Source organism: Tenrec ecaudatus, chromosome 16 (assembly GCF_050624435.1).
Source record: "Tenrec ecaudatus isolate mTenEca1 chromosome 16, mTenEca1.hap1, whole genome shotgun sequence".
NCBI lineage: Eukaryota > Metazoa > Chordata > Mammalia > Afrosoricida > Tenrecidae > Tenrec > Tenrec ecaudatus.
This window is the reverse complement of record NC_134545.1, coordinates 88,725,848-88,753,469: the sequence shown is the minus strand read 5'-3', so window position 1 is coordinate 88,753,469 and position 27,622 is coordinate 88,725,848. Positions and strand designations below refer to the sequence as shown.

General features: G+C 43.2%; 1 protein-coding gene across 1 annotated transcript in view; it reads left to right on the top strand.

Annotated features, from left to right (window-relative positions):
- The window catches only part of CFAP43 (cilia and flagella associated protein 43), a 107,289-nt gene that overhangs the window by 33,434 nt on the left and 46,233 nt on the right, over nt 1-27,622 (top strand). Inside the window, exons 10-20 of the mRNA XM_075533460.1 lie at nt 967-1,047; nt 5,067-5,215; nt 6,156-6,259; nt 9,761-9,901; nt 12,060-12,232; nt 13,095-13,244; nt 15,887-16,017; nt 18,697-18,844; nt 23,471-23,560; nt 23,920-23,997; nt 25,277-25,402. Of these exons, the coding sequence (XP_075389575.1) occupies nt 967-1,047; nt 5,067-5,215; nt 6,156-6,259; nt 9,761-9,901; nt 12,060-12,232; nt 13,095-13,244; nt 15,887-16,017; nt 18,697-18,844; nt 23,471-23,560; nt 23,920-23,997; nt 25,277-25,402 (1,371 nt within the window). The remainder of the gene's footprint in view (nt 1-966; nt 1,048-5,066; nt 5,216-6,155; nt 6,260-9,760; nt 9,902-12,059; nt 12,233-13,094; nt 13,245-15,886; nt 16,018-18,696; nt 18,845-23,470; nt 23,561-23,919; nt 23,998-25,276; nt 25,403-27,622) is intronic.

The following is a 27,622-nucleotide window of genomic DNA, read 5'->3' as shown; positions in this document are numbered from 1 at the left end:
GCATTTGGTCTGTTGCCCCTCTGTTAGAAAACAAAACAAAACCCTTTTGAACTATATCCCATAACCCAGCAAAGAGCGTCGGTATCTACGAGTGCAGCCCCCGGATCTGCCCAACTCTCCCGGCATCGGTGGGCAGCATCTCCCACTTTAGGGAACGCCGTGGACTCTGAGTCCTATAGGCTACTTTCTAGGCCGAATCTTTGCTTTTCTTCTTTCTCTCTTACTCCTGTTGAGTAAACTCCAAACCAACCAAACTCACTGCCACCCGGTTGACTCCACCCCATGGTGGCCCTGGAGATAACAGAGTAGAACTGTGCCCGAGGCTCGCAGAGACTGTAACTCTTTACAGGAGTAGAAACTTCATCGTTCTCCTGTAGAGCATTTCGTGAGCAGGGGCCCCTTTATTGTTTCTTAGATAGATGCTCACAAGCATGTCAGACCCCAGAATTAGCCACATAGGATGTAGAACATAAACTTTAGGAGTTATGCAATACCAATTGGCCAAGTTGCCTAAAATGTCATAGTTAATATTTGTTTAATAACACCTGCAGACCTCAAAATGCTAATCACATTTCACAGAGCCAAGCACATTTTTATACTAAATCATCAAAGAAATGGACATACTATAGAGGGGTTAAAACATACTTCTATGGGTGAAGGGAGCCATCGGACAGTGTGAGATATGACAAAATGATAATGATTTATAAATTGCCAAGGGTTCATGAGGGAAGGGGAGGGAGGGGAAACAAAGGAGCTAATACCAGGGGCTCAAGCGGAGGGTAAATGTTTCGAGAATGATGACGGCAACCAATGTCCAAATGTGCTTGACACAATGGATGTATATATGGATTATGATAAGAGTTGTGTGAGCCCCCAATAAAATGATTAAAAACAAAACCAAAAAAATGCTTCTATAGAAGAGTTTTTGTCTTCAAATTAATTTTTTTATCCTCATTACTCCTATAGACACTCACAGCTTCCGGGGAAGTTGGTATTTGGCATTTGGAGGATTGTTCTTCTGTCAGCAAGTTTTCTCTTCATACCCCAGTAAGTGTGCCTGATAAATACTTTATATTTCTGGTGTCTGTTTTCTCTCTCTCTCTCTCTCTCTCTCATAATGTTGCACTCGAATCTAATGTTTCATGTGTGCACGGCAGTATACTGTGTAACTACTTGTTACAGAAGCAGATTACATTTTTACCTTATAGATTCATGGTAATTCCTGTGTATAAAATACAGGCCCCCGCCTAGAGGATGAAGCACACCCAGCATTCTATCCTGGTGTACAGGAAGAGATCTGTGCGCCCATGAGAGCAGTTAGTTCTGAAATCCTACTGGCTTGGGCCTCACTCGTAGGTAGGACACATTCAGTGTGGATGAGCGGGGTCTTTCTGCTCCATGCGTCTCTTAGGGACTCGAGTAGATGTTTGCTCCACCTACTTGTAACCGTACCGTCCAGAACCTTGGCGTGTCCAGGGCCATGGGAAGGGAATGCTGGAGGGTCTGGGACAGTCATACGTAAGTCAGCTCCGATGTGACACCTCTCTTTGGTCATACATGTAAAGTACAGAACTCAGGTGTAACTCAGTCCACCAGTTCAAATGATTTTACTAAGAAGTAGGTTTTGCCTTTAGTTTCATGTTAGGCTTCATTTAATGGGACCCAGACTACAGATCACATCATATTGTCAGGGGCAGAAAGCCGCCCGCAATAGGAAGACCTAAAAAGTTTAGTCTAGTCACTATCTTCCAGTGCCTCCACGGTGTCCTTGGCTAATCCCTAGAGACACCGGGATGAGACCCGTTCATTGGCACTAGCCACTGACTTAACTCATCCCTGTGAATGGGGGTTGTTGGATCTATTCCAGTCCACCATGAAAATGAGGGAGGAAGTTTCCTTAGCGGATAGTCAAGAAATTCCCCAGGAGAGCATATGGACACAGGGTGACAAACCACACCTGCCCACAACTCCTGATGTCATTATTTATTCCATGACCACGGTGGCATCTTACACTGTTAGTTGCTCTCAAGGGGACACCAACCCATGGCAGCCTATATACAACAAAGAGAGTGTTTCCCGGCTCTGTATTAACCCCAGTTGCAGCCATGCTTAGCGTTCCCTCTCACTGCACGCCAGACACGAAGTCCTCCTCCAGCACTTGAGTTTTCCAGATGGTACGATCAAAGCAAGCAAGTTGTGATCCAGAAATTTCCCACGGATTAAGTTTTGAAAGTAGATGACCGGGCCTTTCTGTTCGCGTGACACCTTTCTGCCGTGGGTGACCCTGATGATATTTGAAATGTGATCAGTCCAGCATTCTAGCAACTCACAAGGTAAAACAGTACACAACCTGACAGATGGTGGGTGGTGGGGAGGGAGGAGAGGTAATTAGACATTCAAGGAATATTTTTAAAAAGTCAAAGGATGGAGGAGTAATGGTAATTTTCCACTTGATGATCATTTGCTGAATTTTACAGTTTTAGGTAAGCTCTACACCTTACCTAAAACTGCAAATGGGCAGACAAGTTACAGACCTTTCTCTGCTAAGATTAAATTTTCAATCATATAAAGCTAAGCATCTGTAAGGGGGTAACAGATGCAAAAAGCGATATACAGAAGAATGAAATTCACCCCGATTGGTAAAAATAAAAATGTTTCCTTAAAGGACTGTGAGCTATGAAAAAACTCCAGAGTCTGTCTGACAACTGCATGCACATGTATGCATTTACATTAGAATGATTAGAACTAGGAGAGATCTTAAAATCCGTATAATCACACCTTCCTTTAGAGACGTATTGGCTCAGAAATGTCTAACTACTCACCTCGGGGTCTATATACCATATATACTTGAGTATAAGCCCACCCGAATATCAGTAGAGACACTTAATTTTACCACAAAAATTGCATTAAAAATGTGCTGGAAAACTTGGCTTATACAAAAGTATGTACGGTAATCAGGATTTACCCTGATTCTCTTGGCCATAAAAAACCTCCACAAGCCCACTCTCTACTACATACATCACCCCTTCACCTGACCAGATGGTTGGGATATTAGCCACTTTGAAATTGAATTTGGCAAACCTTGATTGAGCTTCAAACTAGGTGTGTGATTGGACTAGGTGTGTGAGCTTCAAACTAGGTGTGTGAGCTTCAAACTAGGTGTGTGAGCTTCAAACTAGGTGTGTGAGGGGCAGCACACATTGGGCAGAGAATACTGCTGCCCTACAGAGGCCCACGTAGAGGACCGAGCCATCCATGCTGAGGCCGGACCTCCCTGCCTGCCCGTGAACCCAGTTCCTCTTGCTGAAGGGGCTGGTCCGCCCCCTGGCAGCAGGGTTTCCACACTGGGGCAGTTCCCCTGGATGCATCTATGAGAATATGTCAGACCACCTCCGGAGAATGCTCTCCGTCGTCAGACGAGCCCACCACTGTCCGGGCATAGAGGATAATCTCAACCGAAGGAACAACAGCACATCCAGAGAGTTTCATCTTTTAAAAAAAAGGACATCGACATTCCATTGCCAGTTTCATACTGAGACACAGCTAAAGATGCAATCTGATTGAGAGTCCAGGTTATTAAAAGCATCTTACAAAGTATTAAAATTAGAGAGGAATGAACTTGAACATCAGGAGAGTAAAATTTTCTCAGCATATTTTATATAAATGTAACTTAAATCGGGAGTTGTTCTTTTTTTTTTTTTGACAAATGCATGGTGTGGTGATAGTTGTTTTCTCCAGTCATCCTCAGACAAATCAGCAAGCCTGGTTCTACTATTTCCAATAGAGCAGTGGTTCTCGACCTTCCTCAGGCCGAGCCCCTGTAATATGCTTCCTCGTGTGTGGTGACCCTCCAACCATAACATTATTTCGTTGCTACTTCACAACTGTAATTTTTCTACTGTTATGAATTGGGTGGCCCCTGTGAAAGGGTTGTTCGGGCCCCAAAGGGGTAGTGACCCACAGGTTGAGAACCGCTGCAATAGATGGCTGCTGATTTTAAAAACCACTAGCACGCTATGAAAAGTATCCCGAAGGGCTGTGGATTTATTTGAGATGTTTTATATCACTTGACATTATAAATAGCATAATAATTTCATAATCATTTAGATGTAATGCGTTCATAATCATTTCAAAATAAAATGACACTATAGCTGAAAGCTTGTGAAATCTATTTACATAGAGATATATTTTTTTCAGCTATATTTTAAGATATAGCTTTGAACTTCATTTATTGATAGATTAAAGTGTTTATTCCAAGATCTGCCTTTTTACTACCTTTGTATCTGTGTCATATTTATTTCCATTTTCACAACTCATTGTCTTTCATAATTTCAACAATGCCCAGGTGTCTCCCACCTTGTCTACCTTGCATCCACCCACCTGTACCCACCTGCTATCTTGTCTTCACCTTCTAACTTGTCTCACCCTCCTGTCTTCCATCTTCCATGTATCTTCTTGCATTCCCCCTCCGTCCTGTATCAGCCCAGTAGCTTTCCTCCATTCTCTACCCTATCTGCACTTTCCATCCTCCATGTTGTCTCCACCCTCCATCCTGTATCCTGGCCATCGTGACTCGGCCTTCCATTGTGACTCCGCCCCCCATCTTGTCTCCACACCCTCTTGAGTCCACTGCAACTTTTATTCACCCTACATGTTGTCTTCATCCTCCATCTGTTTCATAACACCTTTTTAATATCCTTTCTTTTTCTAAAGATGTTTTAGGTTTACAGAAATACATAAACTTCAAATGTCAAGAAGGCAGAGCACCTTCCTCGGCCCATTCTCTATATTGTCCCCCAATTATTCATCTCTTTATAGGTTTTTATCATTCCAAATTTGGGATTAAAGAATGAGGTGTGCAGTTTTCTGTAGCGAGTTTCTGTGGTTTCCTCGGAAATCGATTAACTCAGTTTGAGTTTATGATTTTTTGGATACACACAACACTTGCCACTCTTCCTGCTCAGCAAGATTTTCAAACACCTCGCGGCAGTCTGCTTGGGGAATCGTGGGTGATGGCTGGCCAGGTTAATTTCCTGACTTCGTGTTTGGGGACTTACTTTCGACAGTCGACAGTCCTGGCCTGCTCCCCCTCCTCACACACTGTGGTCGTGGGGACCTTGGACGGCTCCGTCCACTTCCTTGATGTGTCTGACCTCAGCGCCCCTTCGGAAATCCACAAGGTCTTTCTTTCGGAAGCATCTGTGCAGAGTGTTACGTAAGTACTGTTGCTCCGGGCAGCTCCTTTGTCCGTTCTGCCCATTGAGAATCACCGTGAGGTGAGACCGTAGCCTCTCTTCATTCCAATGTTCAAAAATCCCCAAAGGATGAAAAGCCACCACCCGTTGTCCTCCCCACCCCATCAGTTCTCCTTCCTGGAGACAACTTGTTACCGGCATCCCAGAGATGCTTCATTCACCAGCCAGCAAATAGACCCACACTGTGTGCAACCAACACAGGTGGGCTTCGTCGGCGTGTTGCCAACTCCAGCGACTTTAGTAAGTTGTTACCCCAAGAGCAGCTTCGGCTGGGAACGGACATCTGTGGGGTGCACTGCAGCTTCAGGGGGCCTCCCACGTGGTGGCTGGTGAATGCGATCTATGCAGTTCCCTCAGAAAGTTCTTAGCCTTGACCTGCTGAGACACACAGGGGAAGGTTTTGCCCCCGATTTCACAGTGGGCCTAGAGGAGCTCTTCATGCCAAGCGTGCCCACTGCCAGCGCTGGGTCTGTTTCTGGCATCCCCTCACCCACGGCCGTCTTCTGGAGGATGCTTCCTGGTGCTGCTGCATTCACCATTCTCTAACTGGATGAAATGGTAGAAGCAGCTCACTGCCTTGGCCCTCCTCCTCCTGTCAGGTACCAGGCCCGGGATGTTGAAATGTCACGTCCACTGCGAGTCTAGAATCGTTTGCCTCCACTGCAAATGTGAAGAAGGCTCTACAACTGTATTTATTTCCTTACAGTCAAACAGTGGCACACCTCTGGAAAACGGCTCGGCCCAGAATGTAATGATTTTATATATAATCAGAGCATATTAAACACCATAAACCCTGGAGAGATGGGCTTTGAATAGCTCCACGTGGTTATGTGTTAAGCTTGTTTCTCATCTTCTTAGTGCAGCAAGTGAAATCTGATCATCCAATTTCTTCTTTTCTAGTTATGACCAGCGAGGATTGTTTCTGTTAGTTGGAACATCAGAAGGACACATCTTTGTCATCAATGCCAAACCCTCAAGCTCATTTAAGATTCTTGGATTCACAGGTTCCATATTCAACATTTATTGAATTAAAACTTTACTCGCTGTATTCTGACAAGCTTAAGGCTACAAATGCTGGGAAACAATTATACCCTATTTTCTAAAATGAGAAACACTGAAATAACTGTTAAAAGGTATTCAGGAGGATTTTCACCTCATAATTAGAAGTATTTGGTATTAGAGCCATTCCTCTCCCCCTTAAATCAGTTAATTATTTAATAAAAGAAATGATTGGTGGGGGGGAAACGACCGGAAATTTCTAATATTTTTATAAGGGTAAGTTGGGCTGTTTTCTCACTGGAATACCTTCTAAAACAGTATTGATTTATTTTTAATAGATGCATACAGAGCAAGTTTTATTGTATGCATCTTTAATGTTTCTTTCTATAACAAAATGGATGCCCAGATATCAGCGGTAATGTGCGTCTTACTACCCAGGTAATCATAGATCTGATGGGAGAGGTAGTTTTAAATGTTCAGCAATAATATTCTGGTCACTGGCTTTAAGTGCAAAATAGACACACACACACACCCCACACACACAATATTTGTACTGTAAGCCCTGGTGACACTGTAGGATAAGTCTTGGCTGTTAACAGAAAGGTCAGTGGTTTAAACCCACGCGCTGCTCCATGTATGAAAGAGGAGGCTGTCTATTACCAGAAGGAGTCCCAGCCTCGGAAAGCCTGTATGTGAGTTAGAAGTGAAAGGGCAATCACAAACTGCAGGGGAATGAGGCAATTAGTCCTGCCAAAAGTGCAGGCTTTGGGGAGGGACACAAGGGGGGTGCAGAAGATTCAGGGGAGGCTTTCTGACAGCTTCGGTGGCTGACAGACCTTTGTAGGTAGAAAATGGGGGCACGTCAGTATTCCATCTACAGATAAAAGTCTGAGGAAAGGCACACGGAATGGTAAGAAGTCTGGTGTAGCAGGTAAATGGAAGGATTTCTTAGAAGTTGGCCCACAAAACAGTTGATAATAGACAGAAGAATGAAAGAGGGGCTTGAATATCACTTGAGGGAGTCTGGAATTTGTTCTGTGGAATATTATCAGAATATTTCAAGTTGGAATTGGCTATTGGAGCCTTTCTCTGATGCACACATGAAGTGTGAATGAGAAAGGCAAGAGAATAGAATAAAACCATAAGTTGGGAAGCGGTTATGTCAGCCACGCAAAGATGGTGTGTTGGTCTGGGTGCTCCAGAGAAGCAAACCAGTGATGCTTATATAAATGTGTATATAAAGAGGGAAATTCATATCAAGAAAAATGGAGCAAATAAGTCTTGTTCAAGTTTATGGGTCAGATGTTAAGCCGGAGGCTCCTCCTAAACCGTGCAGTTTCTGGGGTCAATGGAAGCAAGAAAGCCGTGTCAGATGATGAGGCCTCTGGCTGGCAAAGTTGAACGAATTCAAGGTTGGTAGGATCTTATGGCTCCGAGAGTCAGCAGGCAATATGGCAGGTCATTGGTTCAGGAACTGGAGTCTGGTGTGACAGGTGTGGGACCTAAGCTAGCCTCGGTGTCTACTTACGGATCAAGTGGGTCATATTCCAAGGAGCTATTTATTCATTGGGGCTATGACCTGAGTAACTGCTAGGCTCAAAGTAATGCCTCACAGAGTTGATTACATTATGTTAGATCACATTCTAAGCGGGGAGGGCGAGGGCTCAACTGCCAACCCACTGAGAATTCTGGCCCAGCCAAGTTAACACAAAATCTAACTATCACAAATAAATGATAGCCAACATTTACTGAAGGGTTCGTTACCATGTGATGGAGAGCCCGCGTTGCGAGTACTTGGTGTATTAACTCATTTAACTCTCACAGACAACCTTTATGAGGTAGATTCTACTCTTATTTTCAGTGAAGGTAAGTACTTATCCAAGGTCATGTGGCCAGTTAGCACTAGATCCAGGACACACACTCAGGAAGTCAGATTTCCCGACATACAATCTTATCCGCCGGGGAAGAAGAAAGGAGGGAACATCTGTGAATAAGAGCACTTCTAGACCTTGTCATGAGAATCTGGCAAATTCAAGCAGACGAATCATCAGCGGATCCAGAATTTCTAGCCTGCATACTTGAAATGCGTGATGTCCCCTGTTGGAATAAATCCTTGAGGAAAAAAGGCAGTTGTGAGGTGAAATAATAGACACCAACGGGTTCTTCACTCAAAGATATTTAGTACGTGCTCACACACATTTAGATTTGAGGTTGAAGGCAGCATGGCAGAATCCTCATTTGGAAACTATGGGTGCTGGTGAAATGGCTCCAGAAAAAGGGGAGAAGCAAGTCCAAATTGTTAATGAGGTCAGACAGGAAGCACCCACGGCGGAAGTTAGACCACATGGTCACTGACCAGCATCAGAGCAGGAGCATGTCCTTTTTGTCTCCCGTGTCCTTTTACATAAAGGACTGGCCGGGGGTGGGGGGTGGGGTGGATCTGGGTCTGTCGCCCACCCTTACATGAAGTGGTGGCCAGAGGAAGAGGAGGAGGATGGTCCAGAGTGGTGAGGGAAGTGGAGTCACACATTCCAGGCAGAGCGTGCAGAGGGAAGACTGGGTGAAGCTGGAGGACATTGCTGCGTGTGTGTGAGTGGACTCAGGACCGAAATGAGACTGGTACATTTGCCACACAGGGGTGACCTTATGGAAAGCTCCCAGTTTGGAATGAAGAGACAAAGGGGTCAGGGAGGGAATGAAAGTCAAAAAGTGAAGTCAGTAAGTGGCAACTCCTCTTTTAAGAAGTTGGCGGTGGAGCAAAGAGAATTGGAATGGTAAAGTGGTGAGGGGAAGCAGAGTTGAGCTTGAGAGCTGAGTGGAAAGAACCAGGAGACCCAAGAAAAGCAAAGGGGTCATTGATAGCAGGCAGTCTAAGAAGAGACGGGAGAGGAGGGCTCATCATAATTATGGAGTGGGCTGCACTTTGTTCCTAAGTGAACATCAGAGAATGGAGTGGGGGGATCGACTCTAGGCAGTGGGTTGAGTTTTGATACACCAGGTTCCCGGTGGCAGATTTTCAGACGTCTGTTGGCAGCTCTGTCTTCTCAGGAAGGCTTCGTCTAGAAGTTCTAATGGAACCTGTGCAGCAGCACAAGGGAGTGGGCAGAATGGCTGCTGTGGTTGTTGATGGAAGTGAAGCAGAGCATCCAAGCGTCTAACTAAGAGAATACTGCCCTCCTTCCCCATTCCTGCACCAGAGATGTCTCCGCCATTGATGTTTGAATGTTACTTTGACTGTCCAACAAAATAAACATGGAGCTGCAGATTGGGGGAAGGCAAAAATATAATGTGATATCTTAGGGGAAAGATGTTTTCCCCATTCTCTGTGGGAACCAGCATCAGTGCCCCCAGCTCACGAGCGAGGAGGCCAGTCTGTTATGGAGTGACAGCTTGCTCTCACATGGGACACTGTGAGAGGACCACAGAGCGGGGCCAAGGGAAATGGTTCTTACACAACCAACACTTCTTGTGGTGCTGATTTCCATCTTTTCTTTTCTTTCTTTCAGAGATGATCAAAGGCATCTCCCAAATATCCACCGTGTCCCTTCTGGAAGCAGACACAGTGGAGGTGATGGTGCTGACCCCACTCCCGGAAGCAGGAAGAAGCAGACTAGAACTGTTTACTCTGCCTACCATCCTACCTCAAGGTAAAGAAAGCGCAAGCCTGCCACCCTGTCCTGTGCGCAGATAAGGTGCTAGCTACGGTTGCTTTGTAATTCTTTCCGATGATTCCCATGAACAGGTGAAAGAGCATCTTTGCAAGGTGACTGCCAAATCACCTGAAGCATCGCCTCTCCTCTGGGCCGGGACTCCTATGTCAGTCTGTTATCAGAAGGGAGATAAAACAGCCTCCTGATGCTTGGGTCACATTTTGTGATGGCTCTTGTCTTGTAGCTTTAAATTCAAGATGAATATCGTTTAATTGAGATAGATTATAATGTAACTACCTTCATGATAAAATTGTGAAGAAAGCTTTTTGCACAAGTTGGTTTCAGAAAACAAGCACTTTTCCTCTGCTTTAGGTGACAATATAGCTATTTATCAAATATGTAATTATAGATATGAGAGACGTGTGAACCTTTAAGCCCTTCCGTGTCTTCACTAAGAGCCTCCTTACCACTATGGAGAGGAGCCCTGGTGGGGCAGTGATGATGAGTTGGGCTGAGATCTGCATGGTCAGCAGTTTGAAACCACCAGCAGCCCCTCGGGAGAAAAACTGGGCTTACTACTCCCATAGTGGGGTCGCCATGAGTCAGAATTGACGCGATGGCAGTGAGGTACACCACGATGGACCAGTGATGGGAAGTGCCTGTGACCATGCAGAGTACATGGTGGGGGGGGGGGTGTCACTGTAGCTGGAGTTAGGTTCTACACGATACCTTGCCCTTTGACCTAGCCATGTATACTTGTTCTCGTTTTTAACATCTTTTCTGCTTTCTTTCCTATTGAGGTTTTTTTTCTGTTTTATTCAGTCACTGCTGTGGGGTTTCTTTTTGGATTTTGTAGGTTTTTCAGTTTATGAAATCCAGGATGGACTATCTATAGAGACAGCAACTGGATTAATCGTTTCCTAGGGGCATGGTTGGGGAGGTTGGGGGGGAATTGGAAGCTAAGATCAATGAGTACAAGGAAAAAGAAGTAGCCTAAAATTGACTGAGGTGATGATGACACATTCTTTTGAATATGACTGAACTGTTGAAGGTATGAAATGTGAATTATATGTCAATAAAATTAAAATAAAACCCAAACCATGTACGCACCATCATAGGAGTTCCTAGGTCATGTAAATAGCTGATAGACCCAGTTGCTAGGTGAAATATGGCAGTTTGGGTCCATCCCCTGAGGTATCTTAGAAGAAAGACCAGGTGCTATGCCTCCTAAAAATCAACCATTGAAACCCACGGGACGGCTGTGCACCCCCGGGTGTACCACGTGGCATCCGGGGCGGCATGTGTGGGGAATGCTGAGGTGAGAGGGAGGGGGCCTGGTGGCTTCGTGGACTGTTAACCATTAAAACTACCAGCCACTCTGGGGCGGGGAGGGGGGCAGAGATGAGGCTTTCTACTCCCTTAAAGAGGTCAACTCAGAAGCCCAGAGGGGCAGTTCTGCGCTGCCCTATCGGGTCACTATGAGTCAGAGGGACTCAGTGGCAGTGAGTTATGCCAGTGTGAGTTTTTCTTAATGATGTTTACTTAATTTTTTTTTAAAAAACTACCCAATGCCTTACAAAAGACATTTTAACCAAGATCAGTCATTGAGTACTCCAGTATTTCTCATGGAAATACTTTTGGTTTCAATTTGGATTTTGTAGGTTTTTCTGCATGTGAAATCCAGGATAAATAGAGCTATAGAGAGAGCAGCTGGATTAATCGTTTCCTAGGGGTGTGGTGGGGCAGGTGGGAGTGGGGGTGGAATTGGGAGCAAAGGACAATAAGTCAAAGGAAAAAGAAATGCCCTCAAATGGACTGAGGTGGGGTTTTGGTTTGCTTTGTTTGCTCACTTCAAGCTCTGCAAAAAGGAGCGCTGGGACCGGGGTTAAGGCCTGAGCCTCTCCCCAGAAGATTGGCAGTGTGAACTACCAGGCTCTCTCTTTGAAAGAACGAGTGCCAATAGGCTTCCTGGAAGATGCCCAGTCTAGGAAAACCCCTGGTCCAGTGGGGTCCTTGGGAGCTGGCATGAGCAGGCTCAGCCCTGCACTATCCAACAGGCAGGTCAATGTCTCCTCTGGCTTTTGATCTCTGTTCATAAGGATTCATAAACTCAAACCACGGTGCAAGTGATCTCTCCTCTTCCCCCATCTCCCAGTGGCCGAGACCCTGCTGGATAAAAGGGGGAGACTCCAGGAGACATTCATCCACAAGTTCCTGTACGAGATCGAGCACGTTCTCTCCTCCGCAGTCTTGGACTTTCAAAGCCAGCGGATTTTGGGGTTCTGTGATCAAGTGCCATACATCTGCAGCTATCTTCTTCCCCCACACGTAAGCCGACACGTATGTGTGCACGGTTTCTCTTAGGAAGCCAGAGGGACGGCGTGTCCGAACAGGACTTACTCTTCCACCTGCGCCGCCGCCGCCCTGGCAGTCCAGTCGCCCAACACCTGTCTTAGACATACGCATGCCATCTCCTGCATTCGACATGTGTTCACTTTATCTGTTGACCCATCGTAGAATATACTCCAACCACCCCAAGCTTCAGTCCCATCCGTCATGCTTTTCAGATAAACAGGCAGGTGACACATTCATCTACTGCCTTCAAAAACACAAATGACAATAACTTAGCATTTGGAAATCTGTCCCACCAGCCCTGGGGAGTTTAGGGGAGATGGTTTCCCAAGGAACTTTGCACCTGAGCCCTAAGCACAGTGTAAGTGACTTCTGTTGTACGTGGGAAGACGCGGGTCACGTGGGGGAAACTGGTGCATTTCTTTTTGCTCTGATGGAAAGCATTGCCCGTGTAGGCAGGCATCTTGAAGCTAATCTGCAAAGCCGACTCTTCTTAGTTGGCGGAAACAGCCTTCCATTTACAAGCAAAGGTGAAAACCTGGTCTAAACGCAGGTGCCCACTTCATCATCTATCAGTGTATGACCAACGGCAGGATCTATCCTGTGCCCAAGAAGCCCTGGTGGTGCTGGGATCAGCTGCCGGTCCAACAGTGGTTGAAACTCACCCGCCGCCCTGAGGCTGCCTGCTCCGGCCGAGATGTACCGTCTTGGAAACCCAGTACAGGCTCTCTCTGAGTGGGTTTGGTTGGGTTGGAGTTTGGGTACCTGTATAACCACAAACCCTGATGGGTCACCCCCTTATCTTTGCTAATAAGTCAGCATTGTGTTTGATTGGCAGGAGCATACTGGAGTTTATGTTCTTAAACCATTCCAAAAAATACAAAGCAGACAATACGGCCCTGGAAAACTCTCCCTGTCTTCGCATGGACTATGGCTCCTAAGCACGGCGAAGGGTGGAATCCTGTATATCCGAGATGTTCAAACTTTGGTAAGCTTTTCTTTCTTTCTTTTTTAATTGTAAGCAGTACATAATGATATAGTATAAGGGGAAAATGCGCTTCAAAAAAGAATTAGGTCACTGAAACTCTTTTTTAAACGAACCCATTTATCACACCCTACCTGCCGCTCATGGTATCCACTTGAAGCTTTCTCAGACATTCTTAAGTGGGGTTCTGTGCTGTCTGCGGGAGGGAGCGCCAGCCAGGGGCGAGAGGTGCAAATGCAGAGCCTGGGGTCTGGGATCAAGGGAAGCCTCTCTCTGTCCCTCTTTCTCCTAGGGGCCTGCAGGCTGCCTGCCAAGGCCCCAACTCTTCTTGGCCAGAAGCTGCTCCCACATCCGGTTTCCATTCTTTTCAGTAGGCTGAAAAATGAAAATACTTCTTTTCCCCAAATCCCTGGGGGCTACTTTTCCAGGTGTCCTGGTCGGCAGGACCACTTTATGAGCTCAGGATTCTACACCACACCTATGGTGCTTCTCACAGGGCCCCTCCCTGGGAGCCCCTCCCATGAAGCCCTTGACACTCTGGACCACTGCTTGTGTACATCCTGACCCTTCTCATTCAGCCCTACAAGAAGCGTGCTTGGAATACAGTCAGGCAAATGTGAACTTGCTAATAATCTATAGCAGCGGTTCTCAATCTTTCACAGGGTCGCCCGATTCATAACAGTAGTAAAATTACAGTTATGAAGTAGCAACGAAAATATTTTTATGGTTTGGGGGTCACCACAACATGAACTGTATTAAAGGGTTGTGGCATTAGGAAGGTTGAAGAACCAATGATATATAGGATCAATCTGGAAGAGCCCAAAGATTATCCTTAAGTGAACTATTTGCAAACTCTTATAACCTTTTTTTTTAATTATTAAAAGAACATTGTATTGGGGGCTCTTATAATAATCCATACATCAAGTGCACCAAGCATATTTGTACATATGTTGCCCTCATTATTTTCTAGACATTTACTTTCTTTTTAAAATAATTTTATTGGGGGCTCGTACAACTCTTATCACAATCCGTACATACATCAACTGTGTCAAGCACATGTGTACATTTGCTGCCATCATCATTCTCAAAACTGAAAAGTGGGTGAAGGGAGACATCGGACAGTGTAAGACACGACAAAATAATCATAATTTATAAATTATCCAGGGTTCATGAGGGAGGGGGCAGGGAGGGAGGGGGGAAATGAGAAGCTGATACCGAGGGCTCAAGTAGAAAGCAAATGTTTCGAGAAGAGGATGGCAACAAATGTACAAGTGTGCTCGACACAATGGGTGCTCCAGCCTTTTCCTTGGAGTCCTGGAGCCACAGTGGTTGCACACTTGACGACGAAAGGGAAGCTCACTAGCCACAGACCCGCTGGCTGCTGTGCAGCCGAGAGAGGGCAATGTGCTTCCCAAAGATCACAGTCTTGGAAACCCTTGGGGCCGCTCGGTTCTGTTGGGTCACTGTGAGTTGGGGTTAATCCCATGGCCAGTGAATAGTGGGATTCTCTTATTCGTCCCAGCAGGACAGAGTTGCATGTAAGAGATTATAGGGATAGTATGTAAGGAAATGATACATACAATAACATACTATGAAATCTTTCTGCACTAAAATAGAAAGAGCCCCAAGAAATAATGCTAAGGGAAAAAAGCAAAATGCATAATATACATGGTATGCTACAATTGTGTACAATGTAGCCTGTTTTGCTTAGTATGTACATTTATAAAAACTCAAAAGGACACTTGAGTGACAAATTCCAGACTGTCTGTGGGAGAGATGAGGCAGTTAGGAGTTGGGGAGAGGAAAGATACTTTCCTTGTGTACTCATATTGTTTTTGAATTTTTAGTCATTTGAATGTATTATCTATTGAAAACGAGCAACAAATTTTTAAGACTATGGTAAAGACACCAATGTGAGACAGCAGTCTTAACTTTAGTCCAGGAGTTGAAACCATTGCTCTGTGTACCAACTTTGTGTGAAATGTGTTTTGTTGGGTCAATGAAGTATTACATGAATTACCTTAATTAGAATTCTCCAATGAGGCGTGCTCTCTTCCACTCTTGATGGTGCCCCCCACCCTCCTTCATCACCCTCAGCCCCCTCACATATAGATGAAACCTGCCAACTTTCTAAAGGCACCTGCATTGGCTATCCCTACTGGCCAAAATTCCCACCCTCGCCTTGCACTTCCAGCAAGTGCATGAACTTTTTTCAAGTCCGATTTTCATGTTGTGTATTTGTAGTAATAATTGCCTGCCTTCCCTACTTCCTAAAAGTAGTTGGAGAAGGAATTGTGGATATATTTTGAACTGGGAATTTTAAGTAATCTTACTCGGAAGCTGGTATCCTTCCAAGTAAAATGTTCTTCACAAAGAGGGGGAGGAAAAAACCACCCAACAGGCCCACTGTCATCTAACTAAAAGGAAGACCAACCCCACAGAACAGAGAAAAACTGTCCCTGTGGGTTTTGGAGACTTAAATTTTTACAGGAGTAGAAAGCCTCAACTTTTACCCATGGAGCAGATAGTGGGTTTGAACTGCTTTCCTTGGGGTTAGCAGCCCCCTGCACCACCTGGTAATCAACAAAAATGCATGTACTCCTCTTAGGAAACTATGTAGTTTATCATTTCTGTGTTTTGTTTAGGAAATATTTGCTCGGTGTCGGAGCCATTCTTACCAGGGGCAAGGAATTCAGTCACTGGCCATTTCATTGGATGGACAGGACATCCTGGTGAATGGGAAAACTGACGGTACTCTTGTTGCTTTAAAGTGGAAGTACGTATCCTACCCAGTCACCAGCTCCACCAGGCTGCGGTGATCAGTCCTCACTCTCTTTTCCCCCACTGCTATGGAGCCTGAGGGATGAGAAAAATTCTGAATCATAGATAATTTTAAAAAGTCATACTTACCTCTAGCAACTCTGCTACTTGTATAAGTTTGTATACACTTTTACTAATTAAATTTTTGAATTAAATTATTTCATATGAAATTATTTTGAATTTTGCTTAGGTCTCCCTGCCACAGAGTCCAGGTCTACTCATAGCGACCCCGTAGGACAGGGTAGAACTGAACAACTGTCCACTGGGCTAGAAAGACCAGTCTTTCTCCCACAGATCGGCTGTTGGTTTCAAACTGTTGAACTTGGGGATTGCAGCCCAGCTCATAATCACCATGCCACCAGGGATCTCTTTGCTTAGATCCCTTTGGTCCAAGATTTGTAGAATAAACAAATACTCCTGAAGCATAGAGGTGATTGCTGAGCGGTAGAGAGCGTGAGCATGCTAGTGACATGAAACAGACAGCCTGAACTTCAAGAGCTGCCTTTTCCATGTGCAGTCGGACCGCAAACATTCATCTCAGTGGTCACTGTGCGATTCCCTAAAAGTAGTGGCGGCTTCCTGTGACTGAAACACAGAAAAAGCCTGTCGCAACAGCACAGCGATCACGGCAAACATTGCTGAGATGGTCGTATCGTGACAGTTTGGGTTGCACTGCATTTCAAAGTGTCATTTTAAGACCATCATCCATTTTTGTCTACATCACTGAATAAGATATTAACTTGTACCTCATTCCTTAACCCGTTGCCATCAAGTTCAATTGCGCCGCCCCCCCCCCCCATCAAGTTTGCACACCTGGAATCAATCCTCCTGGAGCAGACTGTCATGTCTGTCGTGGGGAGCAGCTGGTGGGTTTGAACTCCCAACTCCTTGGTTGACAACCGAGCGCTTAACCAATGTGCCCTCCGAGCTCCTCCCCTTGCTCCCAAGTCTTCATATATTACAAACAAATAACAACACATGTAACATCCAACAAATGCCAGAGCCCTATTTATGAAGGTAAAGATCTTTTGGTCCACTGGTAGTTAAGTGCACGGATGTTGGTCTCAAAACAAAACTGGGTTTGAAACTTTAGTCCAAGATTTGTTAGTGTGTGACCTCACACATGCAACTTAAACTCACTGTCAGTTTATTCGGAGTCATAGTGATTCTATAGCACAGGGTAGAATTTCCCCTTTGGGCTTCAAGACTTTAAATAAGGGACAGAAAGCCTCATCTTTCTTCCATGGAGTGCCTGGTGGATTTGAACTCTTAACCTTGCAGTTAGTATCCCAATGGGTAACCCACTGCACCAACAGGTCTCCAGTCCATATGCCTTAGCCTCTCTTAACTCGTTGCTAACAGTGCTACCCAGCACCTGTGAGTTTGTCAGAATTGAATATTCTTTGGCCTTCCTAGACTTCTTGAAGCAGCATCTCTGTGGGTGAGGCCCAGGGAATCTGTGTTTTGACCAGCCCCCGAGGGGATGCAAGTGTCCTGGAGTGGTGCAAATGGTTAAGCTAAGGCTGGACTACTAGCTGAAAGACTGGTGATTGAAACCCACCTACACGCAGCTCAGGAGGCCAACCCAGCAACCTGCTTCTGAACAGTCACAGCCTTGAAAATGCTTTGGAAGACAGTAGAATGCTGTGTGCATGTGGAGATGGGGTCAGCGTCAAAGGAGTCAGATGGACTCAGTGTCAACGCAGGACAGCAAGGGACGCTAATGTGTGAAACCCCAGGGTATTGAAGAAAAGTAACAGCAAGCTCCTCAACAGAAAGGCTAAATGAGCTCATAGGAATCAGCATATCTGCACCTGACTCAGGAACCACACAGGATAGAGGAGATCCATTGCATAGGGTTCCGGAGGCCGTAGATCTTTTTGGTAGCAGGCTACCTCATCTTTCTGCAGCTGGTGGGTTCAAACCGCCAACCTTTGGGTTAGCAGCTCAACATTGCCACCACAGCATCATTATTTATCACTTCCATCTTTCTAGGAGCTTTCACAACCCCCCTCTCCATACATGTACCCAATACCTAGCACATTCTTAAAACCAGACATCGACAGAATCCCCTGCCATGGAGTCACTTCTGACACACATAGGATTTCTGAGACTACAAATCTGTATAGGAGCAGATAGCCCAACGTCTAACCCATCGTGCCACCAGGACCCCTTAGTATGTAGACTGGCTATTGCAAGGCCTTTCCTGTGCAAGGACCCAGGTGGGTGCAGAGGACAATGCTGGGGAAGGGCTTGGGGAAGGCATTAGCGAGGTCAGCCCTGAGCGGTCAAGAGGCTTGTTGTGTCCTGTCATCCAGGAAAAAGTTCACCTACAAGACGCATACAACTCTGGGAGCTGCAAACGGGTAGTTCAGACCCACCTCTCACTTGAAGGGAGACAAACAAGGGCACCCGCTTCCATAGAGATCGAGCGGCTCTGATACCTTCTGGAGGGTCACCGTGAGTTGGAATCAACTAGCTGGAAATAGGCTGGGTTTAGAGTTTTTGAGTGAGCACTTGTCCTCATATTTCTTACTTTGTTACAAAGCGGTTAGATATATGGTAATAATAGGTCTACACTGATCTTTTAAACCTGTGGTATTGTTGTCTACATGTTTTCTTTTTATTGATTTAGGCGCTTTGGAGGCCTCTTAGCGACTAACAGTCTTGATCACTACCTGAAACTTTTGTCTTTTCTGAACACCACTGTGGAAGAGGAGCATAGCTATATAAAATCCATGTCAAAACAGTCCTTAGATGTGGAACTGGAAAATGAAAATACAGTTAAGTTCCAATGTAGTTTTCTTTTTCATTTTCATTAAAATAGATAAGCAACTTGCTGTTTATGGTACTTTAAGCTAATATTTAATAATGTTCTTCTTTACCAGGTATTCCATGATTTCCCCAAAGAGTCTGAACTATATCTGTGAATAAATATTCTTATTTCCTCAAAGCAATCACAAATAATATATCTCAGATGTCATCCAAATCTTAATACAAAGATCTAGGTTTGCCTGGGAGCAGGGACTATACTACCAATGCTGGTGCTTTGCCAAACAAGTCTCTCTAGTAGTTATAGAAAAGCAAACAAAACCTCACTGTCGTCAAGTTGATTCGAACTCATAGGGACCCTATAAGAAAGCATAGAATTGCCCCTGTGGGTTTCCAAGACTGTCACTCTTTAAGGGAGTAGAAAGACTCATCTTTCCCCTACCGGGAGGCTGGTGGTTTTAAACAACTGAACTCATGGTTAGCAGCTCAGTGACATCACATATTTGATTTAGGAAGAGCCCCTGCTCACTACTAATCCAGAGTCTAGTGTTCTGTATCCACCCAGAGGTGCCTCTGAAGAAAGACCTGGTGATATCCTTCAGGACCAAAGAAGTCAGTGAAACTCTCTGTAGCTCCATCCTGCTCTGGGACACCTCGGGTCACTATGAAAGGGAGTCAACTTGATGGAAACTTGTTTGGTTTTTATGATTTAGGATGACCCTTGCCAGCAAACAACAGCCAATCTTTCCATTAACAAATACTCACTGAAAGCCCTACAGTGTGCTAGGCTGTAGGGATCTAGCTACGAATAAGATAGAACTTACATTCTAATTGGAGGATGAGAAAGGCTGATAAACAAACAAACAAATAGTGACAAGCTATAGTTGCCAAAGTAAAACGGCTTGGTGTGACAGTGTTTTGATAGATAGCCTCACCGAGAAGCAGGCATCTAAGCCAAGAAGTGACATGGGATGCCAAGGTGAGGATTCGGTGACAAGGGCACTTAGGGACAAGGGAAAAGGTATGAAAGAGCTTCGTGTGTTTGAGGACCTAACAAGGCCTGTACAGTGGAAGTGAGCAAAGGAGATAGTGGGAAGAGATGAGGACACAGAGGTGGGAAGAGACGGAGTAAGGCTGGGCAGAGAGTTGTGATTTTGTTCTATGTGTTGTGAGAACCTCTTAAAGTGTTCTGGGAAGAGATTTAACAAGATGTTGTTTACATTTTTAATAATCATTCACTGCTATATGGAGAATATTTCCTGTGAGGGGGCAACAGTGGAAGCAAGGATATTAGTTGGAGCATGTTGGCAGAGGTCCATGTAAAGACGACAAAGGCAGAGGAGAGGTTGTGGAGAAGAAAAGACATGGGAGATTTCAGCTAAGTTTCAGAGGTCGAGATGACAGAAATCACTGATAGTTCAGACAAAGAGGAGAAGGACAAAATGGACTCCAGATAACTCCTAACATTCTGAACAATTTGAAAAACTATACGGAACATAGTGCCATGCATGGAGATGGGGAGGAATGGAGAAGGAGCTTTGGACAAGGAAAAAGAGATGGGGAAGTCATTTTGACTCATGGTGATCTATTTTTTTTAACTAAAAGTTGACAAATTTCTCTTCATATATCACAATACCAACAAAAATGGTTTTGTTTTGCTCTTTGTCCACTACTTCACTCCCAAAACTATTCTCATGCTGATCGAAAGTGGGAGCAAGTTTCACGTGTTGTGTGTTAGAGAACACTCAGAGTCACGGGACCATGATCTCCTGGTGAAGTGGTACAAGTAATATAAAAAATGAGGAGCTGATACCAAGGGCTCAAGTAGAAAGAAAATGTTTTGAGAATGATGATGGTAACAGATGTACAAATGTGCTTGACACAATGGACGGATGCATGGATTGTGATGAGAGCTTTACAAGGCCCCCAATAAAATGATTTTTTTTAAAAACTGATACCAAGAATCACACTCTTCCTTTATCTGTCTGGTCGAGTCATTCCTGGCCAAGTGGGCACCATCATAGGACGGATGGGCTGGGGGCCACATCATTGGGGGCCCAGGCATCATTGGCATGTGGCCTCCCATGAGTTGATTTGTACGATATGTGAATTGTATGTCAATGAAATTGTTTTTTTTAAAAGAGAGAAAGAAAGGACAACAAAAACTGAAAGAAAAAAAGATAACAATCTTAAAAGTAGGTAAGGTCTTCATGGAAGAATGAGTGGCAAGCAGACAAAGGGCCAAGACAGAACACCTTCTAGAGATCCCCAGGAGAGTTTCAGGGAACAAAGTAGACTGAGAAGAAGCAGACAGTGAGGTCAGAGGAGACCAAGGAGATTGAGACACCTCCAACTCTCTCCAGACATTTTGCTGAGAAAGGAAGCCTAGGATACTTAAAGGAGACTGTGAAGGTCAATTAAGAGTTATTTTCTTAAATCAGGAAAATCTAGAGCATGCTTGGATCTGGTGGAAATGGAAGTGGCAGAGGGAGATGGGATCATAAGCATAGCAGCCGAGAAGGTGGAAAAGATTGGATCCTAAGCACAAATGGGGCGAAGGGGGCAGATCTTGATGAGCAAGGCCACTTGGTTCACAGTAACAAGAAGAAAGTGATTGGGCAACAGCATGACCTGTGCTCAGTGAAAAATTTGGCAAGGAGATGAGCCAAGAGGGACCTCATAGCAGGCAATAAGTCAAATGGTGTTTCCTTGAGGGTGTAAAGTGAACGTACTTGAGAACTGTATGCTTCCCAGGCACTGTTAGGTGCCCGTTTAAGGTTAGTCAGTAACCGTGTACCCCCATTTTCAAGGAGAATTCCTCATGTCGAATTAGTACTCCCTTTAACTCTCAGAAGTATTTCAGTTTGAACAGCAAATGATGTGGCTGCCGAGTTCATGGCCTTGAATTGAAAGTCAGGCCACCTGCCGGGAGAGCTTGCCTATAGTCGCATTTATGGACCCAATAGAAGCATAGAGAAAGTGAATTGTTAAGTTTAACAAAATGGAGGGCCTTGCTAACTTGGATGAGGTCTCTGATAAGTCAAGTGTGTGTGTGTGTGTGTGTGTGTGAGAGAGAGAGATTATGTTTAAAGTGGGAGTTGGGAGGTAGCAGATGAAAGGATTACTGCCTCAGTGAGCCAGAAAATTTAGTTGCTGGAGAGGCACTCTATGGAATAGGAGATTGTCGACCAACAACAAAATGGTTGTACAGAACTGAGGATATGGCCCAGGGGAATGATTGGTTACAATGGAGTGTCCATAGGTCATGATTATATTTTCCTAAATAAAATATTAATATATTTTGCTTATCCTGGGTTTCTTTCCTTGCCATATAACATTGATGAGTAATTTTTCCATTTCTTTGAAGAATTGTACTGGGATTTGGATTGAAATTGCATTGAATTTATAAAGTGTTTTTGTAACATTGACATTTTTCACTATATTTAGTCTTCCTATCCAAGAGCGTGGGACATTCTCTTTGTGTAAGTCTTGGTTTCTTGTGGAATTGTTTTATAGTTTTCTTTGTATGTCTTTTGTTTCTCTGGAAAGCTTTATTCCTAGATATCGTTTGGGTAGTTAATATAAAATAATATTGTTCTTTTAATTTCCCTTTCACTGTCATCTTCTTTAATATGCAAAACTCCAATTGAACTTTGTTTCTTCTATGCCCATGTGGATGCCTTTAACACAGTGGTTCTCAACCTTCCTAATGCTGTACCCCTTTAACATAGTTCTTCATGTCTTGGTGACCCCCCCGACCATAAAACTATTTTCATTGCTACTTCATAACTGTAATTTTGCTACTGTTGTGAATCAGGAGACCCCTGTTAAAGGGTCATTTAACCCCCAAAGGGGTCGCAACCCACAGGTTGAGAACCGCTGCTTCGATATCGTTTTGACTTCGTGTAGCTCTCGCTAAGACTTCCAGGAGTACACTATATATGAGCGGTGACACAGAGTAACCCGGTCTGGTTCCTGTTTGAAGGTGGACTGTTTTCCACGAGTGAGATGTGTGCCATTGGTTTTGCATATATAACCTTTATTTTATTGAGGAGTTTCCCTTCTAGCATATTTTATTGAGTGTTTTTTTTTAAATCCAGAATGGATGTTGAATTTTTTCAAATGTCAGTTCTGCATTGATTAATATAATCACATATTCTTATGCTTTATTTTGTTTATATGATGGATTACATTGATTGTTTTTCTAATATTAAACCATCCTTGCATACCTGGTATGAATCCCACTTGATCATGATATAGTCTCTTTTTTTTTCAAGATCATTTAATTGGGGGCTCTTATAACAATTCATACATCAATTGTATCAAGCATATTTGTACATAAGTTGCCATCATTATTTTATAAACATTTACTTTATATCGAAACCCTTGGTATCAGCTCCTCTTTTTTCCCCCTCCCCCCTCCCATTCTTGATGATGTATTCTATTTATGCTTTGTTGAATTCTTAACAAATCATCTTGAATTTTTTAGTTTATAATATTTGCTATTATAATAGAAAGTGCAAAAAGTACCAAGAGATCCAAGGTGGTTACATGGAATAGGTCAGGAGGAGGAGAGCTTGATGACTTCTAGATTGAGTTTTAAAATTGTCTTTTCTTCGAAGGAACCTCAAGTAAAGATGCAAGCAAGCACTGAGTCCTCACAAGAGGACATGGCCTCAGCTCAAGACATTAAAAAAATTTCCTGGCTGCAAACAAAAAGCCAAGAGGTAAATCAGACATGGGCTATGCTTGAAATACTGTTCTGCAGGTTCACCACATAGATTGGTTTCCTGTAGAAAGTGTCTGCGTTTAGCCTGATGAAGTATTGCTTTCCTTTTGGCAAATATACACTACTTAATTTTTCATGGCTTAATTATTTTCTTCCACTGGCCCTATAATTAACATTCTGTCCAAGTTTTTCAGTGGTCACATATAGGAACTATTAGACTTATGCTGGGATTTACAGTGAGTTTGCCTTTGTTTATTATGTACCCTTGACATTATCACTTAAAAATAATAATTTGTTTGTTGAGAAGGGCATATTGTTTCTCTTTATTTGTTAAATGATTATTTTGCATCATTCCAGGCCATTAAAGAAGAGGTTAACCAGTTCTCCAAGAAAAGGAAAGACATTAAAAAAAGAATCAAAGCACTTGCTAGAATGGTCAGTATTAGGATTCTGTATACTAATACATTTGACTCTCATTCTAAATTGGCTATTGGAAGTTTGTCTTGTTCAAGATAGCCTGAAGAGCTATACCAACTCTTTCTTCTCTGCTTGTAAGCTCAGCTTTCTGGGGAATTTTCATAGGGTACGATTTTTATCACCTCTCGCTTTATACAAGAAGTGGTTTCCTTGTCTATCTTTCTCCAATGTGCTATGTCTCATTTCATTTTAATGCTCTTTTTTTTTAAACTTAAAGCCGATCACTACATCTTTCTCCCGTAGAGCTCTTGAGTGGGTATAGATCTTTACCCTTCCAGTTAGCAGCTGGGGGCCTAGATGTTTGTTCTTGCCACCAGGAATTCTGTATTACAGCTCCATTACTAAAGCTTTGTTTTCCCTGAAATGTTTAATTTCTTGGTTTTGCATTAAACCTTTTTAAGTGCCTAGTACCTTTTCTAATCCTCTCTAGGTACTGGGACAACTTTCCAATACACTCAACTACCTGAGATCATTCATCTGTCAGTGAAATTTTCCCCCGGGAAACCTCTGACCTTGAGCAATCTGAACCGTGCTCTCTGGACAAGGAGCACAGCTGTTGTCCAAAGGATTTTTCCTCCTCAAGTTCGGAGGAATCCCCTCGCCTGCCTCCTGAGACAGACCCTATTGATTCTTTTTCTCCTTCTTTTTAAAATTGTAGTCTGTGTGATAGTTTACAGAACAAATCCGTTTTCCATTCAACAATATCTACACATTTTGTTTCATGACATTGGTGCCATCTTCTCCATGTAACAACGCTCTTCCCACTTCCTCTCTGGGTTCCATATTTCCAGTTGTCTTTCTGTCTTGTCCTTTCCTGACTTCTGAGCTTTGTTTTGGGGGAAATACTGCTCTATTGGTCTCCTGTGGTTGATTGTGCTGAGGATTGCATTCCTCCCTAGTATGACTACTCACGTTATAGGCCTATTATTTGGCTGCAGGTTGATCCCCAGGAGTGGGTTCAGTTCCAAGCATGAATGACAGCTAAGAACTATAGTCTTTTGAGTCCACCATTCTCTATTAGACCAGTGAATCTGGTCTCTTCATATTTTGAAAATTCAGAACTTTATTTCAATAACCACAGTAACTCCACAAACTTATTTTTTGCTCAGTAGTTACATGTAGATAAATAAAATATCTATTTTTAAAAAATTATTTATTGTCTAATGGGGCTGGAAAACCCATCTCTCTAGAGTTTAATTCTTTGTTTGTCGCTGGCCTCTCCTGTCTTAAAATTCAGGTTGCGAGTATGATGGAGGAAAATGACAGCCTGGCCCTTGTTGCAAGATTAGAACAAAAAGAATTTAGCCTGGATCTTGAAGAGTTGGAAAGGCTTCACGATGAGAGTGAGGAAGAGATAGCAAAGGTATGGATGGCAAGGTTGAAACGGAGTATCATACTGCTGTAATGAGAGAAGTCAAAGTACAGGAAAGAGTGCTTTTCTAGAATAATGCAGACAAAGCAAAATATTTCTAGCATAATGTAAATAAAGCCAAGTTAAGACACACAAATAGAGTGGATGAATGAGTCATTGAACTTAGGGGAAAGGGGAAAGAAAGCCATCTAATCTAACCAGTGGTTTTTCTGTTACACCCACACTAACCATCTGCTACCCTTTATATGAAGATGTTAGAACTCTCTTCTACTTCATGCCAACTTTGAATGCTTCTGCTTGTAGAAAGTTAATTGAAATATCCCCCCACCCCCACTACACACACCTTTCTCTTTCTCACTCTTCTTTCTCTCTCCCTTTCCTTCCTTCTGTATCTCCCTACCTCCCTTCCTCACAAATTGACCGGTCTTGGGTCATTAGTACTCAGTGTGTCAAGAGGCTCTTGAGATGGTCTCTAGAGTCAGGGGCATACATGGATTCAAGGTCATCCTCTGGTGCTTGTAAACTTGTTTTAAAATTTTGTTTTGCTTATAATATGATATTGACTAGTCATCTTTTTGAGATTGAGTTTGCTAAGCATAGTATTCTCTAGTTTTGTCCTTGTCTTGTGTTTAAGAGTGTTATCATTATTTTTTTATTCATATACAAAATTCCATAGTATGAATGCACCAGAGCTTGTTTTTCCATTCCTCTATAGTTGGGGGTTGGGGTTGTTTCCATATTTTTGTTTTTGTTTTTTGTTTTTGATGTATAAGCCACATTTCTTCAGCTTCAACTTAAACTTGCATATGAGCATTTCGGTTTTTTCCATATGTTTGAAATAAACTTGTCACTGAAGACTCCAAGTCCACATCGGTTTTACTTTTCCTCCTTTTTTAGACACTCAGACCAATATTGAGATCTGGGGAGTAAGGAATCTGGAGGGTTTGGGCTCTTTTTCTTTTCATGGAGCAATTTTTATTTTAGGTTTCCTGTTAAACCCAACATTTCCCCCAACCAACTCCCAATTTCTTTCCTCTCCCTTTTCTGACCCCAGCCCTGGTCTTCTCAGAGTCATCAAAGTCCTGTTTTTGATGGATAAACCACATTTCTTCTTCTTTGTTTTGCTTATAATAATGGTGATATTGAATATTCATCTTTTTAAGACTGAGTTTGCTCAGCATATTATTCTCTAGTTTTGTCCTTGTCTTGTGGTATTTAAGAGAGTTATCATTATTTTTCATTGATATACAAAATTCCATTGTATGAATGTACCTGAGCTTGTTTATCCATTGCTCTGTAGTTAGGATTTGGGGTTGTTTCCATGTTTTTGTTTTTCTATTGTATAATAAACTTAGGTGTACATATGTCCATGCATGTTATATTCTTCATTTCTTTAGAGTATATAAGCAGTAGGGATACTGCTGGATCAAATGGTACTTGGATTTGCATTTGTTTCAGGAGGTACCAGACTGATTTCCATACAGGTTTTACAATGCAGCAGTCCCACCAGCATTGTATCTCTCCACATCCTCTCCAGCATTTAAAATTTTCTATTTTATTGAATTTTGTCAGAACTGTTGATGTAAGGTGATATCTTGTTGTTTTAATTTGTATTTATCTTATTACTAATGATCATGACATTTCTTCATTTGATTGTTGGCTGCCTGTATGTTGTCTTTGGTAGATTGTATATTGATGTCTTATGCCAATTTAAAAAATTGGCTTATCAGTATTTTTCTTGTTAGGATGTTGTAGTTTCTTATGGATTTTGAACATTAACCCTTTATTTGATGCATTATCACTGAATATGTTTTTCCCAATCTGGGGCCTTTGCTAACTCTTTTGATGAAGTCTTTTGGTATACATGAATGTTGTATTTTTAGTAGATCTTAGTTATTTTATTTTGTCTTCTATAATGTGGGTGTTTTTCACTATGTTCAGAAGTATCTTTGTGTCTTATATTAGTCTTTAGGTTTGTCCTTATTTTTTCATTGACGGTGTAATAATTGTGTGGGTTTTATTTGGGTCTTTGATACATCTTGAGTGTGTTTTAATACATGGTGTGGGGCCGGGGTCTTGTTTTATTCTTTTTCAGGTGAAGATCCAGTTTTTCCAGCACTATTGATTGAAAAGGCTCTCTCGCCATTTAATGTGTTTCAGTGCTTTATCAAAAATAAGGTGTCTATAGGTGCTCGGTTTTCAATTCTAATC